The sequence below is a fragment of the Manacus vitellinus genome, unplaced genomic scaffold, assembly GCF_001715985.3.
Source record: "Manacus vitellinus isolate BGI_N305 unplaced genomic scaffold, ASM171598v3 scaffold_21_pilon, whole genome shotgun sequence".
NCBI lineage: Eukaryota > Metazoa > Chordata > Aves > Passeriformes > Pipridae > Manacus > Manacus vitellinus.
Genome location: NW_021939546.1, coordinates 9,350,579 through 9,367,614, shown reverse-complemented (window position 1 = coordinate 9,367,614; position 17,036 = coordinate 9,350,579). Strand labels below are relative to the sequence as shown.

At 37.5% G+C, this 17,036-nt stretch overlaps 1 protein-coding gene across 4 annotated transcripts in view; it reads right to left on the bottom strand.

The window, feature by feature from the left end:
* Positions 1–17,036, bottom strand: part of EPS15 (epidermal growth factor receptor pathway substrate 15) — a 67,106-nt gene that overhangs the window by 17,088 nt on the left and 32,982 nt on the right. For 2 of the 4 annotated variants that reach the window (XM_018072092.1, XM_018072091.2), the window contains exons 10-15: positions 16,692–16,751; positions 15,682–15,882; positions 13,991–14,136; positions 12,946–13,105; positions 9,371–9,456; positions 4,036–4,108 (exon numbers count right to left, since the gene is read on the bottom strand). In XM_018072092.1, coding sequence (XP_017927581.1) covers positions 4,036–4,108; positions 9,371–9,456; positions 12,946–13,105; positions 13,991–14,136; positions 15,682–15,882; positions 16,692–16,751 — 726 coding nt within the window. Of the gene's footprint in view, positions 1–4,035; positions 4,347–9,370; positions 9,457–12,945; positions 13,323–13,990; positions 14,137–15,681; positions 15,883–16,691; positions 16,752–17,036 lie in introns of those variants that run through there. The other 2 variants (XM_018072093.1, XM_008925203.3) reach the window with 2 other exon arrangements.

Here is a 17,036-nt window from a genome sequence, read left to right as displayed (position 1 = left end):
ACAGGCTGAAACAGCTGAGGTTGTTCACCCTGGTGAAGTGAAGGCTCCAAGGAGACTTTAGAGCCCATTCCAGGACTTGTAAGAAAATTGGAAAGGGACTTTTTATCAGGGCATGGAGTTATAGGACAAGGGGGAACGGTTTCACACTGCCAGAGGGCAGGGTTAGATGGGGTATTAGGAATAAATCCTTCCCTGGAAGGGTGATGAGGCCCTGGCACAGAGAAGCTGTGGATGCCCCCTCCCTGGAAGTGTTCCATGCCAGGTTGGATGGGGCAAGATGGTCTTTGAGGTCCCTTCCAAACCCAAGCCACTCTGTGATTCTATGATAATAGAAATTCTTTATTGTGCTCCTTCCCCCTTCAAAAACACATAGCCAAAACCAGGAATTGGTTTTAGGGACATTGTGAAAGACCAAAGCGGTGCATTATTAACCCAAATGCACTGCCTCCTAGGGCATTCCTGCCTCTAATTTTAAAAAAAATCAGCCAAAAACTTATTTTCCATGTAACAGTACTGGTAAGGAATTCACATTTCATACAACACAATATGGCATCTTTTGATTTACGAAACAGCAGCAAGTATGTGTCTTGTGTTCTAAGTACTTAAGTAGCATCATGTGGTAATTAGTTCATCATTTCTGAGCAACAAGAATGGTTATACTTCAAGAAGCTGCAGAGATAACACTGAAAAACATGTCAAGGAAAGAAATTAGGATGAAGAAAGAATCGTCAAAGTCAAGAGGAAGAGATAATACAGGGAGATCAAAAAGCATTAATACAAAAGGAAAAGTATTAGATGAAAAGAGAATATTGCAGCCTTTCTGAGAAAATATGGTAACTGAAGGAAGAATCATCAACAACAGTAAAAAATGAATAGAGATAAATAAAATTAAGGAGGATAGGAAAACAAGAGACATGAAATTCTGATTAGATCATACATTTGTGTGTTGCTCTAAGCTACGATCCTGCTGTCCTTTTTTAGTGGTGTTTTGTTTGGGTTCTTTTTTGTGAGGGGGTAGTTCATCCATGTGTGCTAACACCTCCCATAATGAGGACAAAAAAGCCAGACAGAAATAGAAAGGCATATGGTGCAAGTAGTCAGATGCTAGGGAATTAGGTAACCTCAAGACAACTGGAAGACACATCATAAATGCTTTTATGTAAAAAACCAAAGCCAAAACCATGCAAAAACCCCCCCAAACCAAAACATAGAACACCAAAAGCCCCCCACAAAACCCCCCCAAATCAAATTTGAAGTTCAGTAAAGGGTATGTGACTGGTGTACAGCAGCCAGCCTTGGTGAATTACTGGTTATTTCTAATCCATGAAAGACAAACCAGCACACAAACAAAAAGCTCTTACAGCAGCTACTGACTTGGATAATTGGGACATTCTTGATCCATTCATTTTTTACACGGCTTTGAAAAGCAAGTATCAGCTGACACTTAGCGCAAGCAGTGGGGGAAAAAGTAACAGCTTAAAGAGATTTCAGCTGCTTTTTTGTGAAAGGAAGCAAGAATTCACATACATCTAAGCTAAATATAGGTCATCTCTACTCTTGTCTGTCCTAGGCACAGCAGTAGAGAAGCACTGAAGAGACCTGACTAAGCCTGATGGCTCCCAAAAGAGAAAAGAAGGAAAAAAACCCAGCCAAACCCCAAACCCACAATGGTTTTTTGTTCACATATGTTCAAATTAAACGTTGGAGTATACAAAGAATGGGTACAATATTTAAAGATACCTCTTCATGAAGCAAACCAGGCTCCAATTAAGCTTTGATTTCAAGGAACACCCTCAGCATAGAAGCAGCAATTAATGTTCAAGCACTGAATGAGATTTCATGGAAAAACCATGAACATATTTGAGGTGGTATAAACTGGCATTCTGATGGTAACAGTAATCCTTGCATTAGATTTATGATCATTATAACTCTTGGTGCTAAAGTAGCATAGGATAAGGGAAGTTTAAGGATCTGTATTTTTGCAGACAAGACAATGGATTTAATAGCTTGTCAGTCTGTACTTCTCCAAATAATTCATGTGCTAAGAACTGTTAAGTCTCAAAGAGGACAGAAAAGTTAAACTTCACTGACTTTCCAATGGCATTGGTGCACTGCAACAAAGAATAGAGAAATTCCAATGCTGAGAGGGGTATTTGGAGCATGTAACTTTAAGAAAACACCACACTCAGTCTATGCTACTAAGGCACTGGTATTTTAATAACACATTGAAACACATCAGCATGTTATGTTTTCCTGAAAACTTTCTCTGTCTTTGCTTTTTTGTAGCTATTTACATAGTATGTAAATTATTTTATAGAAGAAAAAAATATAGAAGAAAAGAACTGTCATTCTTTCTCTCCTTCTATACAAATCAGTTTGATTCATCACTGACCATAGCTATATTTGACATTATAATTTGTGTCCATGGAAGGAATTCTGGTATCAGAAAGTCAGGAGTGTGATGCCACAAAACTAGCTTGAACCAAGGTGGAAGGTTAGAGAGTACTGTTTTTGTACACCGTCTTTGAAACGTCACCATTAGAATAAAATCAAAAATAAAAAAGCATGAGGTAAAGATATCCTTAGTCTGCCACATTATTCTCTGAACTTCTAGAAAGTTTGTTGAAACATGCAGGTCCTCCAACATTCAGGAGCAAGAAAGGGACCAGAGGTGAAGGACCATCAGCTTAAATAAATGCTGCAGCCATTTCCTGTTTGATCCTGAATAGCTTGTGTGATTGCTAAGAAGCTTAAAGAACTGAGACAGTTGCTTCCAAAATTACTGTTCAGGATACAAAGGCTTAACTCGATGCAACTGATTCTGTGATGCTGCTGACTATCACTGAACACACACGATGACACTGTAACATTCAAGGTAAGGTTTTTATCTACCTTTAGGGCAAAGACACCAGAGAACTCAACATGAACACACACAGATTCCAGCACACACTAACAAAATCATCTTGTGTGCAAAACCAGGAATACCCGTGGGGATTTTTAAGTGTGAAAGGCAATCTGCAGGGTGGGGAGGGGCATGACCGTGGCACACAGGGACAGAATCACAGGCATGGGCAACTTCTGCACGAATTCCTGCAGCTGCTAAAGCTGCCTTCCAGCATGACCAACAGGCCAGCACCTGACTATCTCCAGAGGTCAGACTATTAATTATCATCCAGGTTTTAAGGATATTAAATAGCCAAACACCAAATTCTCAACTGTTTTAACACATTAGCTCCTTTTCAGCCTAATCAAAATTAAAATGCAGAGATCGCTTGCACTATTTGCTCTTAACCAAATAAAGATTATTTTAAATAGTAGATTCCTAAAATAAATTTAGAAATAAATATAAGTGGTCAGATATCACACTGAAGATTTTTTTTTTAAAGAGCAATTTAAAATTTAATTGAAATATTGCTTTGCAGTACTTAATTTAGAGCTTGGCTAGACAGTTAGCACCCTAAACACTGATGCTGACTGTATAATTTCTAATGCCTGTAAAACACTTGTAAATTTAAATTTTACAATGTCATCCTTTTACATAAAAATCAACAGATTCTTTTTAAAATTCACTTATATTAGGCAAAATTAACTTGAGGCAACATTCTTCCCAAGCTGGTAATTACTGAGACTCATAAGAAGCAGCCCAATACACAAGCCCTTTTAATTGAGCCACTTAAGTTTATTAATTAATTTACAGTGCTACAGTGTCCTCTTTAGTTTTAATTATACAGTAGATAGTCTTTTAAAAGAAAAAAGGGAAAGAAAGAAAAAAAATATTTTCTTTCGTAATCTTTTTCATTTAAAACTCCATGCAGGCTATAGAAGCTCACACATTTATATAAATATACACACCTACACCAACCCACAGTCATGTAGAAAATACACTTCAAAATACATTCTTTTTCTTAGCCCCAATTTTTTTTTTCTTTTTACTGGATAAGTGACATGATCTAAAGACTCAGTAATCCCACTGTCACTAAAGCAGCACATGGTGCAATATCAGGTGTCTGAACAATAATTCAGTGTTTTATTTACCTGGACCTCACTTGTCCTCTGCTTGATGGCATCTTCTTTCTCCTTCAGGTCTTGCTCTACATTATTCTTTTCCCTAGAAGACCAGCAAACAATGCAAGAATACTTAAGAACATCAGCTACAGCAGGTACAGTTATCCAGCCCCCTAAGCCTGTATCTCTCTTTAAATACATAGTGAAACATTAAACACAAAAGATGTAAGGGATTTCTGCTTTCCAAATTATTTACAAGACAGAAGCCCACATAAGGGCTCTGCATAAACCCCCCTGTCTTTCCACCAGCTGCACTCCAGTGATAAGAATGGCTCAAAAATGGAAGGGGGCGGGAGGGAGAAATCAATGAAATACTGTCTCCAGTGATCTCACTGTTGCTATGGAGCACTTGTCTAATGAAAACTGCTAGGAAAAGTGGGAGGGATTGCATCAGATTCCATCTATTAACCCCTGCAAACACAGCAATGCCTATGCTCACAGCAGCTAGGAAATATTTCCAGCAGGCCAATTGAGCTGATTGATGCCCTTTGCCTGTCAGATTTTAGACCCTTCCCTCGGGAAGCTCAGGGAGAAGCAGGAAGGCTGGCTTGGCTTGCTGGAATCACGACCTGCTCACAGACTCCACACGTAGTGATTTGCTGTGTCATATCAAGCCTGTCTCTACAGGCATTTATTCAAGTTTAAAAGTGACTACTGATGACAGGGGAATTATCATCAATAAATTCTTGCTAGTCAGACATAACAATAAGAAATGGAAAAAACCAACATACTCCTCACAAGTGTTACTATTATTAAAAAAATCAAGAGTATCTCTCTCTAGACAGCATATGGAATCTTTTCTCCTTTCACAGATGCAGAAAAACAGTAAGCTCTACAGTTTTAACATTATATTCTGTACATACATATTTACTTTAATAAAGATTTTGTTAATAAATTAGCACACACATGAAAAGTTACAATTTGAACAATAAACTTAGCATTTCTAAATCTATCAAATTACATTACTGGTACATATTAAGTAAATTCATATTTTAATAGCAGCAGATTGTTAATCTAAAACTATTTATTTTATTGTTTACTCCTATTTATACAGAAGAAAATATTTCTGTCTCTGAAGTAAAGCAAAGCTGAGGAATTTTTGTTTACTGCTAAGCCATGTACAATGGAAATTAAAAACAATCCAGATGTCAGATCTCAAACGAACATTTGCTCTGACAAATAATTACTGTAGATTATGTTCTGCTATTACTTATCTCACTATCTGATTAAAGAGCAACTTCCTGATTATGCCCAAAGGGAAGGTTTAAATGGAAGAAAAAGGAAAGATGTGGAAAAAGGAACTTTGAAGAACAAGGGTAGTTATTTTTTTGAGTGTGATCCTTCAAGTTTCGTAGAATTCCTCACTCTCCATTCCTCAGAACACGGAAATTCTAAACAAATCTTCACCTTCTCGATCACAGCTATAGCACACCCCTCTAGCTCTATAAACTAGTATCTGTAGTATAGCTGTACTTAGATATTTAAAGCACTGCAACACAGGGCTGAAACAAGCTCTGTTGCTTTTGCTTCCATAACCTTCCATGAACAAAGGGTCTCAGTAAAGCACTTCCACAGATCTGCATACAAGTCAGGCTGAAAAACACCTTCAAGCCCTCAAACACATTAAGCACAGCAGACACACAGAAATATTTGTCCTGATTGAAGATAAAAGAGAATAATCAACTAGGAAAATAAATACTTGTTATTTTTCCTGCTTGGGTGTGAAAACTGAGCAAGAAATAGAACTGCAAGCAGGTATGTATGCTTATTATACAGCCTTTCCACATTACTGTCACTGATGTGCCTAAGAGACTGTCAGAGATGCAGATAACTTTCCTTTTATTTCAACAGAAGCCAGGTACCTAAACCCTGGAAATCTGGACTAAGCAACAGGATACAACACCCACCCACCCACCGGCAGCTTACATGAGCCAAATCAGAGCACAAACAATGAATTGGAAAGAATCAAGTGAAAGAAGTATTGTCAGGCAGAAAAAGAAAAGCTTAGGCAGCAGTCTCAGGCGAAGCAAAACAAGCTGAGTGTATACAGTCTACACATAACACATCCCCTCCTCCCCCCAGTAATGCCTCTTTGTTTCAAAGAAAAGACAACACAGACCTACTTAATTCACTAATTCTTCTGAATGCCTCCATTTCTTTTACAAACTATCTGGTATGCCCCTGTAGGAATGCTCAGCAACTGAAAGAACCAAAAACAAGTCACAAAATTGATTTACTGGATATGACAGATTTCCTGGATCATAAAATCCCTTAACACATCAGCACTTGAAAATAAGCAAAACCAAAAACCAACCCAAAAAGAACTGTGGTCTTGCCAATAAAGGACACTTGTAACCTACAATTCAAGTCAATTATTGAAAGTAATACAATTTCCCTATGGATTTTAATAGTAGTCAGGCCAGAAGAACCTTGTATCAAATACACTAAAAGCAATGACTAATTGATGGTTTCTCCCATGCAGATGCTTCATGATTTACCATCAAATAATCTTAGTAAATCCCTAAGTTTAATACTAATTTGGGAATGGAATAATTTATAAATGGGAGCCAGCACATTACAAATATTTGTCATAGCTGAGAACTGCAGTCCCCCTGTCACAGCAGAGGTATTCAAGCCACTCAACCAGGCTGAATGACAGCCAACAGTTAAAATCACCTTAGTTACAAAAGCAAAAAAAAGGTATTTTCCATAATAAGAGACAGATGACTACTCTCAGAGCTGGTAGAGTTATCTATTCTCACAGCTGCCCAATATTTCTTATTTTCACATACGTTTGTCATTTTGGGAATCCCTAATGTAGCAGTACTTCAGTTTGGCAAAGCCAGAAAAAATGCCAAGGGTTTGCCTTGTTTCTTCCACTCTTTGTTCCCTCAAACTTCACAGCTGCAACAGCTCAGTTACTTCCAAACCAGAGGTTAGAAGAAATGAGCGATCCTACATTAAAATTCTTTCATTACTTGGCTAAGATGTAGATCAGCTTCATGGCCCTTCTGACCTGGTTTAAATTCAGGACTCAATTTAAATATGAGTGTTGCTATCCAGCACATGTGAAGGATGGCACCTCTGGTGAGATATCCCAAGTTAAGCTCAACTACTTCACAGGCTTAGAGGGCAATGTGGTACTGGTAAAGCTTGAAGAAATCCCACCAATCTGTGGGCAGTAGATAGTTTTGAATGCATGACTGCAAAGCAGGATTTGCTGGGGAAGAAAAAGGTTTTATAGCCCTAAAAAGAATATTAAGAACATCTGGTCTAGCCTCCCACAATGCTGATCAAAAAAAGCTTCAAATACCTTTCTAAAAATACAGTGCAACTGAAACAGAATTTAGAAACAGCAGTGCTAACAGGTTCAAAATGATGCGGATCCCACAAGGTCCCTAGGCAAATCATTCCCCCCATCAGAGGGGAATTATCCTCACTAGGAAGTGTTCTGCATTTTATTCTTCATCTGGTTCTCAACCTACACTTCCTGACATTGTACTTATAAAATTAGATTACAAAATTATTGGCTACCAGAAATCTTGCCCACACAAACTGCCAAGCCACAAAGACATCACCTCTGTATTCTTTGCTCAGTCTTTCCCAAAGCTGTTTTCCACCCATTGTCATTCTTTTGGTCATTTCCTCTCCTGCCTTTTTTTTTTCCTGAAGTGCACTTCAAAAATAGATTAAATTTCTGTTACTGGGTCTCAGAAACACAGCTCTCTTGGATACTTCTCAATGGAATCACAGACTAGAATTCTTATGCGTTAAATCCAACAGCTGAACAATGTATCTTGTTTAATAATGAACAAAAATAACTTCAGTTTAAATTACATTTTTATAGGACAACTATCAATTCTGAGAGTGTACTTCACCACTTATAACAGAAATGTGGATTACACCAAAGATGAAAGGTCTCCTACATTTACCACACTGTTAATCCTGTTCTGTTCTGAACCTCTAAATCACATAAAATTTCCCCTCTCTAAAAATAAATACATATTAATAGTTGCCCCACCATATCTTCAACAATCTAATGTCACTCTAATGTGCCAAATGTTGTCAACATATATTTGCCACTGCAGAAATGAAAGCAATGACTTTTCAAAGGCCATGGTTCCTTCACACCTCACAGCAAGAAAAGAAAAGAAAACAAGTCTGAAACAGCCTGGGTTGCGTGTCAGGCTGCAAGCCCACCTACTGAAAACCAACCTCATCTAAAAATTCATGCTAGCCAACAATTTATTTCCCTCTAAGATAGTAACAGCAAATATACGCTGTTGTAAATCATATTTCAGGTTAATAAATGTATGTGTTCAAAATTGGAATTAATATAACCTGAAGAACGAAGGAAGGCAGAGCAGGGAGAAGTGAGGAAGCAGTGGGAGTAATAAGACAGAGAATAAGCAGCTGAAGTGAAAAACATTTATGCATTTAGGAAACAGACTGTGCTTTGACACATTGCCAAATTAAATCATTCCTGCAAGTGACATGAATTAGAGAGGCAGATTTCATCATGACAAAGCACCCTCACTTAAAAAATAGGAGAGTTTACTGTTCTTAATAGAATTTCAGCAGATTTATGATAGTAACAAAAAAAACCCTGAAGAAAAATACCTGCTATGTCTGAAGAGTATGACGAAGACTACAGAAAATATATGGATTTGATTTTCTTAGTCACTTAGTCATCTTAATTACCTTAGAAATAATCAATGGAACCCAAGGGTCTGAAGACATCAAAACAATTTTTCTCAGTGCTACAGTTTATTTTACTAAACAGCAGACAAATACCTCCATCTTTACCACCATCAAGACCTTAGCAGAGGTCCATACACAAAGTCATCTTCCCAATTCCCACCCTGCATACTTCATTTTTTTCCATCTCATTTCCTTACAGTCATTAAAAAAAAAGTCCTTAGAACCCCTTTTACAAATCAAAGACAACTAATACCAATTTATATCACGGTTCCAGCATCTTAAAGATCTGCTCCATTCACATCTGCCAATTAAGAGGAACAACAGAGAATATTTCCACCTCAGGATGCTGAGATAGGCAGCTCTCTGAAACACGCCCTGAGGGCATGAGGGACAGACTCTTCACAGTCTTGCTGTCACTAAGTGCACTCATGTGAGTGAACAAAGAGCAGAAGTGTTAAGCAGTACTACAGACATGCTAACCATTTATTTCAGCAAAGCAGACTATTACCACCTGCTTTTCTCTCATGCATTGAATTGGTTTTTAAAAAACAGTAAATAGCACAACTGAATCTACGGCAGCTATGACTATTCCTCCTCTACATACCTCTGCAGGTCCACAATTTCATTGTTCAATGTATCAAGTTCTTTAATTGCAGAAAAATCTGCTACAGAATTCGGTCCTTGAGTATTCTGAAAGATAAAAAATAAATACTGTAAGTCTATAGCTTATGCTGTCCAACAAGTATATTCACTTTACTTTTACGGCAACATGAGCTATCCTCTTGTAACAACTGTTGGTAGTGTTGTATTTCAAACACTCAGTCTCAGAACACCCCAAACAGTACAGATGCTACATTAACAGAACACAACATACAGCCAAAGCACACAGAGATTTCAATGAGTTTGTCTCCTGCAAACCCTTGAAGACACCTCGCACAAAAGCACAGAACGACTTGGTCATACAAAAAACCCACACAATCTAGTTCGAAAATGAGATTGATCTTACAGTTAATGTTTAGCTGGCTTCCTAGCATTCATTTCAGAGAGGTTTATTTACTACTTTTATATTTCTGTTTCTTCATCTCAGTGACCCTCATGCTGCAGAGCACAGTTCAGCATGAACCTCCAAAGTACCGAATGAAACTTCAACAATACAAAGTCATAGATAAGTTGAGTTTCCATTTACTTAATGTCTTTAACACAATGACTGTAATACAAATTATGTTTCAAAAAAGTACACGTAAATGGCTAGAGAACAAAAGCTGAAGACACAAATTAGCAAATGCTGAAATTGTTCTACTGTGCCTTATCACAACATGAACATGTTTAGAAAGCCAGTCACTGTAACTACCTTCTATAAATACATTAGTTCCTTCAAGTCCTGAATAAAGTCTTCCAAGTCAAACACAAAAATCAGATGAAAAATATACACATATAATTTTAAAAGGCAAGCGATACTCTCAAAATAACACAAAAGTTTTTAAATGCTGAAGTTCTTCTGCAGATAAATCAAGGTGCTATTAACTATGTGTTTATTCAAGCTTATAGTCTGGGAAAAAAATAAAATAATGAGAGCCAAGAAAAGACCTAAACAGTAAATCTGAGCACACAGTGGCTAATAATATTATTCAGCAAAACTATAGATTATTCATGCATATTTTACTAGAAGAAATGGTATTAACTGTGAATAAAATCATAAAAACTTCCAAACATACAGCTACTCTTAAAACTGGTTAGTGTACAGCTTCTCAGATGGGCAAACTAGCTATGAGGTGATCCTGTTCTAGAAGAATTACACTGGAGTTTTGCAGCATTGCTCATGGCATTCCAATGAAAGTTTTTACTTCTAGGACAGGGGCAAAAGGAAGACATGGAACTATTAGCTACAAGTACAATGCCTCCTTCTCTCACCAGTCAAAATAAATCCTGCACAATGACACCGGCATCAAATTTGAACAAAACGTAGTTCAACCTTATTTTCAATCATTCAGGAGAACAGGTGTAGAGGAGAATATAAAAGCCAGCATTTTAGCTTCAATATAGAAGTTAACAAAGACAAAGTTAGAACTATATGCTACTATTCACTACACTGCAAACATGCATGCAACAACACTTTGAGTTTTTAACTCAAAATGGTAATAACAGTAAGTTCTTGACAAAATTCTTTGAGAAGACCTTGCATGGAAGTTTAAATTTTATGGCTTGTAATGCAAGTGGTGATTACAAACAGTTCTAGGTAAAGAAACACAGGAACAAGTGTTAAACTGCTGCTGTATCCCATCCATGGGATCTGCATTCAGGCCTCAAAATGGAAATAAAAGTTACACTACTGTGGTAATAAAATTCTGTAAGGGAATCAAACATTAGGTAACAGCAGCATGCATATATATGCAATTTAAACACCTATCAAGGATCACAAGTTAACTTTCCCTACTTCAAAACCACAATGGAATACATTTTACATACTGATATTTCTGCTACCACCTTTATATTGGTCAATTCAGAAGACAAAGCCTAAATTGTTTTTTGGGGGGTTTTTTACAATGTCAGCCACACCATATCAAGAAAACCAGCACAACGCCTATCTCTGCCTACTGCTCTTGTAATCTGAGTTCAAATCTTGAGCAATAATCTTGGGCAAAAAAGTTCTTTCATATCAACAAGACAGCACCTCTTTTGAAAAAGCTCAAGACGAGTTGAAGGTTCAGCTCAATTTAGTAAAAGCAATTCTTGTTGAGGCTTTACAAAGCTAACAAAGCTAACTTACCTTCTTTCACAACAGTCTTATCATTTATGTGAGGAATGAAAAGAAAAACCACATTGATGTCTTTGAGAGTGTTTTAAAATCAGTTTACACAGAATAGCAGTAAGCAACACTGATCTCATCTAATGTGTTCTAATCACTAAATTTTGTGCAATATCACCAGTAAAACCACGGTTATTACTCCTACTGATAACTGCCAGGGGGCTACTGCTCTGTCACCACCTCCCCAGCAATGTCACGGGTGTAAGACACAGCAATTTCTCTTTCCAGCTTAAGCAGCACACGCTGCCAACAGGAACAGCCACAGAGGTCTGGGTTCAAGGAAGAACCTCAGGGTTCTTCCAGATGAACAACACTGGAAATCACCAATAACCTGAGATTGAAATACACTGTGACACTTCAGAGAAGTGTTGTGATAGTTCAGTGACTATGAGGAGTCTTAGAAGGATGTTCATTATTCAATCAACAGACAGTAAATATTAGAAAAGCAAAGATTCTCTAACCTTGAGAAAGCAGAGTTAACAAACTGACAGAATAATAAGGATGAAAAGCAGAGTGGTGCAGAATGGAAAAAACAGTCCAAACTAGAAAAGAGACATAGAAAGGAAAGCAAACATACAAAAAAGATTAGTAGAGTTGCAAATAAAGCAAATTACTTTTTAAAAACAGAATGTAAAAACAAATTAGATACCAGTTACAGAAACTCAAAAGTAGCACCAAATTTTGAGTTTCGTTTTTTCAGATGTGAATTTTTCATTCTGTTTAAGAAAGTTGTAGAATTGGATCAATGTTTTGCACAACCAAGAAAAGGTAACTCACATCAGACTTCATGATGTGTAAGTCACATCAGAATTTGTGATGACCACTACTATTCCAGTAACTACAACTCGAACTGCTCAGGTACAGTCTACTGCTGGATTAAGATAGATGGCAACCTATGACTATGAAGGCACCTAAACCATCTGTGAAGTATAAAGTGGAGGAGCATTTACTTCTAAAACTTTAAATACATAATTCTAAACTTTCAGTTCACATTGTTTCCAAAGGTACTAAAAAAGATCAACGTTAAAAAAGGTAACTGAACACATTAGGAGAAAAACAGTGAACTTGTGCATGTCAGATGCAAACTAAAATTTCTTTAAATAGGCAGCAGCAGGATTACTCTTTCAAAAGAGAAAATAATGCTTTCTCAACATAAGATCTCTCCGCTTGGTTGGCAGGTATAATAAATGACAGCTTTGTTTTGAAACATGGATGGAAGTTTTTTGTCAATTCTTTGCACCTAAAACCTCTTTTCTTCTCCATATTATGATAAATTTAAATGTATGTCAGTACTTGAGGTGCTTCTTGAATAGCCTTTGAAATTAACATTATTTGTTTGAGATTTATACCAAAAATGCCAGACACATCCTTACCTTCTGTAAAATGACACCCCTGTCTGAAGGTGGAATCATCTCTGGAGTCAGAGCCTGAGGTGGATCAATGCCCTTTGTTAACTTCTGATTAATTAAATAGAAAGCCAAAGCAAACTGTTCCTTTGAAAGCTTTCCGCAGTCCTTGGTGTCACAGAGAGCCCTGCACAGAGATGCACACAAAATAAATCAAATCCTCATTTCTGCAAGTATAGCCCTGCCTATTGTACTTGCTGTCATTTAAAAATGTGAAACTTGCAAGTCTACATCTCCTCTTCTAAAAGAAAACAATACAGATGTAAGGCATGGTACCAAACAGGAAACATCACTCAAGCACGCACAACCACCTTCTGTTTTCATGCTGAGGCCCACAGCTCTGGCCTGGTGAAAGGCAGAATCAGGGCTGTAGGTCACTAACAATACCTGAGTATTTAAGGTCCTCCTAAATTAAAAAACTTTCCACAGGCAACACAAGGTTATCTAAATTTTCCTACATTAGAGGAGATGTTAGCCAGACCTTGGGGAAAAAACAAAGGTTGTTCCTATCAGAGTGACCTGCAATAGCTCATAACAGGGAAAGAATTAAAAAAGCAGTGAGTGTAATGAATGCATTGCTGTAATGAATGTAATGCTGTAATGAAGGTACAGCTGTAAGGAAAGACAAGTAAGTGGTAGAGTGAGATGGGACATAAATCTTGCATGCTACGAATTTTATACAGATGATTCCTTTTACCAGTATATGGGTAGTATCAGTGATTAGAGACACAGCACCACTTTGATTCTTAAATACATGGGGTAGCTGAAGTGCAAACATCTGTTTGTAAAAATCTGTGTTCAGGCACTTTACCTCCTCCCTTAAGATATGGTGCATAGCATAAATCTGTTTTCCCCCCATTTCTGTCCAAAAGCAGAAGCAATAAGTTATCACTGATTATACAAAGGCCATGCTATTATATACAGAAAGTAACTTACCCTTTCAAAAAAAGTCACCATAACAAGAAGAGAGAACCATGCCATGATCTAAACAGCTGTCATGGAAAAAACCTACCAGATATGTGCAAGTAGAGCAGAAGGCAGTCCTGTCTTCAAGAATAGTTCTCTGGCTTCCACACCTGACACAAATCCATCCATGTCCTTGTCAGTTTTCACAAAGATCTCATCGTACTTAATTTTGTCTGCAGGCGATACAACCCACTGAAGGGAGGGGAGGATGAAAGGGGAAAAAAAACCAAAACCACAATACTAAGATAGAGGCAGTTCTGTTTTCAGAGTTACATAATTCAAGAACTACAGAACAGATTTAAAAAGTGATATAGGTGCCTAGTTCATAACCAGTTTTATCCTCCAAAATAGAGACATGTAGAGATCCACAAGCACCTCCAGAAGCAAAGTGTTTACACCAGTGAAGCACCAAGGCTGGCTGGAACTGCTCTGCCTCCTTGCCTATGCAATAAAAGCATTCCCTGGAGCCCTGATCTCCTCCCAGCATGGGGCTGAGCCCTCATCACTGTGCTCAGTCACAGTCCTGCTGACTGCCTGGCTCTATCAATCTTGTCCCCTTTACACAGCTGAAGAGCTTTAGCTGGAGGGACTGGAGAGCTGCTCGAGCCCAGACTGTTAATAGCTGGCGCATTCTAATTGTAGAATTTACCTCTGAACAAGGTAAAGATGGGAATTAGAGCCATTTCTGTTACTTGAGCAATTTTTCACAATACTCAGCTAATATAAAAATGTTTTTTTAGTGAAAATGGCTTCAAGTGCATGTATGAATGCTAATTAATTTCAGCACACATGGACACTTAGCAGATGACTCCCAAATGGAGCTGTGCACAAAACACACTGAAACTCCCCCAGAATGGCACTGTTTTGTAGTACATACAGCGAGATTTACCATCAGACAAGTAGATTGCCAGATTAAAACCTTGGCATCTCTAGAATTAAGGTGCCAGTTTCCTATTGATTACTCAAATATGGGTACCCAAATGTTCATCAAGCAGCATCTGATGCATTAAATACTACAGCTCTTACCTTAGATACCCTTACTACTTTTTTTCTTAGTTTGAATATAACAAGTTATAATCTTGTTGGACTGACAAAATTATAATCTTCTTGGAAAGTCATTTCCCAAATTCTGGAGTCTAAAATCACGAGGAGTAAATAAGATGCCTGGGGGGGCGGGAGGCATCAGGCTTCTTAATAATCATGTTCAGAACAAACATTAAATCCCCTGTGTATAGGTGGATATGCTGGACCTTTGGTTTCTTTTTCCCATTGCTTGTGCTTATCTATTCCATTTTCATTCATGTCTTCTCCAAATTGCACACATGCACACACTCAACTGCACATACATGTCTGCCACAATTTGTTTTAAGAACTTGTCCATATTCAAATCAGTGTTCAGCCACAAGACTTTAGCTCTGCAGATGTGTACCTGGGCTACTATTTTTTTTGAGCTTGATGCCTTGAAATAATTTATTTTAAAATTACCTTCAAAATCTGTACTAAATAATATTCTTGTATCCAACCGTTTATATCTGAAGACACCTAGGAAAAGCTGAACAAGATAAATCTCACACCTCGCCATCTGGTCTTCCCAACAGCCTCCTAAAATTCTTCAACCAGGGTAAGAAGCAAACTAAAAACCTGTAGCAAGACTCTTTATACAGGCAGCCTCCAAAGAGCAGAAATCTTAAATTAAGAACAGAAATCTTTTAATCATCAATAACTTCAGAACTATACCTGTGTTAATGGTGTTTTGGCAGCTAAAATGCCTACAGGTGGCAAGGACTGATGAGACTCTTTGGTGGATGTTGAAGATGGAATTAATGGCATTGCTCCTGGAACACTAAGAGGTTTTCTCTTGGATGGTGGCACCAAAGCTGCAGGCAAGGACATTGGCACTGGTTCCTTCTCCAAAGCACAGTACACCAAAAACATGGCCTGAACAAGAAAACAAGGTGTTTGGATGTAAATATACAAGAATTAAATCTCTCTATATATACAGATTAAAGAATTAGTTAACAAATATCTTTGTATAATTTTTTCATTATGTTTCTCCTTTACAAGCCCCTCAACTAAACTGCAGCTTGTTGCATTCTGACTGTGTCTCAGTACTACTTTCGTTTCAGGTTCACTGCTTAGCAAATGAAGTTCAGTATTTTTTAGAACATTAAAATGATTCTCCTAAATATTATCAGGCTTGTACCATGACTTGTGGAATTTTATTTGAGAGAAGACTTCAAGTACTCAATATTAATGTACCACCATTTTCCCAGGAATTGCTCCACTTAGCATCTATTCTTTTGTTGTGGTCATCTCTTATTTACCGCTTCTTATTTCAGCAGTCCTGGCATAAATAGTGTTAAAATTCTAACCTGCTAAGAACTTCTGAAGAATTTATATATAATTTCTTCACAAAATTTTTTCTCAAGGGTACCTTGAGGCACTCAAGTTCTATAAATACTGAAGGTTAAGGTAAAACTTCCTCAGTGAAAAACACTCAGTGTCTCATGGGACAGCAGATCTCAGGTGTAAGTTTTTAATGGCTCATTTAGCCCTCAAAGAAAGTTACTGCTGTGTACTGAGAGACATTTAACAAACTGACAGAAACATTAAACAGTACTAGAACTTGATTGAGGTCTCCAAATAAAGATAATAAATGAACCACACTGTCAAAAATTAATACACAAGGCATCTATTTTAAACTCTGCCATCAGTATTTCAAAACCCCAGGAGGCAGAGGTACTTACAACTGCAAACTCATCTCTGTCCAACATTCCATCACGGTCAATGTCACTCAATTCCCACACCTGCCAAAAAAAAAGCAGAATGTAGGGATGCTTGCCTGAACTGCAGCATCTTCCTATTTAAAACCTCATTAAAAACAAACGTGAGAACAGCCTCCCTCCACCATATCCCAAGTTCTATTGAGATTAACAGCAGTAGTTTTCAGTGAGCAACCTACACTGTAGTAAGAGGTGATCTATCCAAATATCAAAGGAAATTTTACTTAATTTTTCAGTTTAACAGTTGCACATGTGTGGCCGTTCCATAAGATGGCATTAAATAGTTTAATAGTTAATTTAATAGGCTCA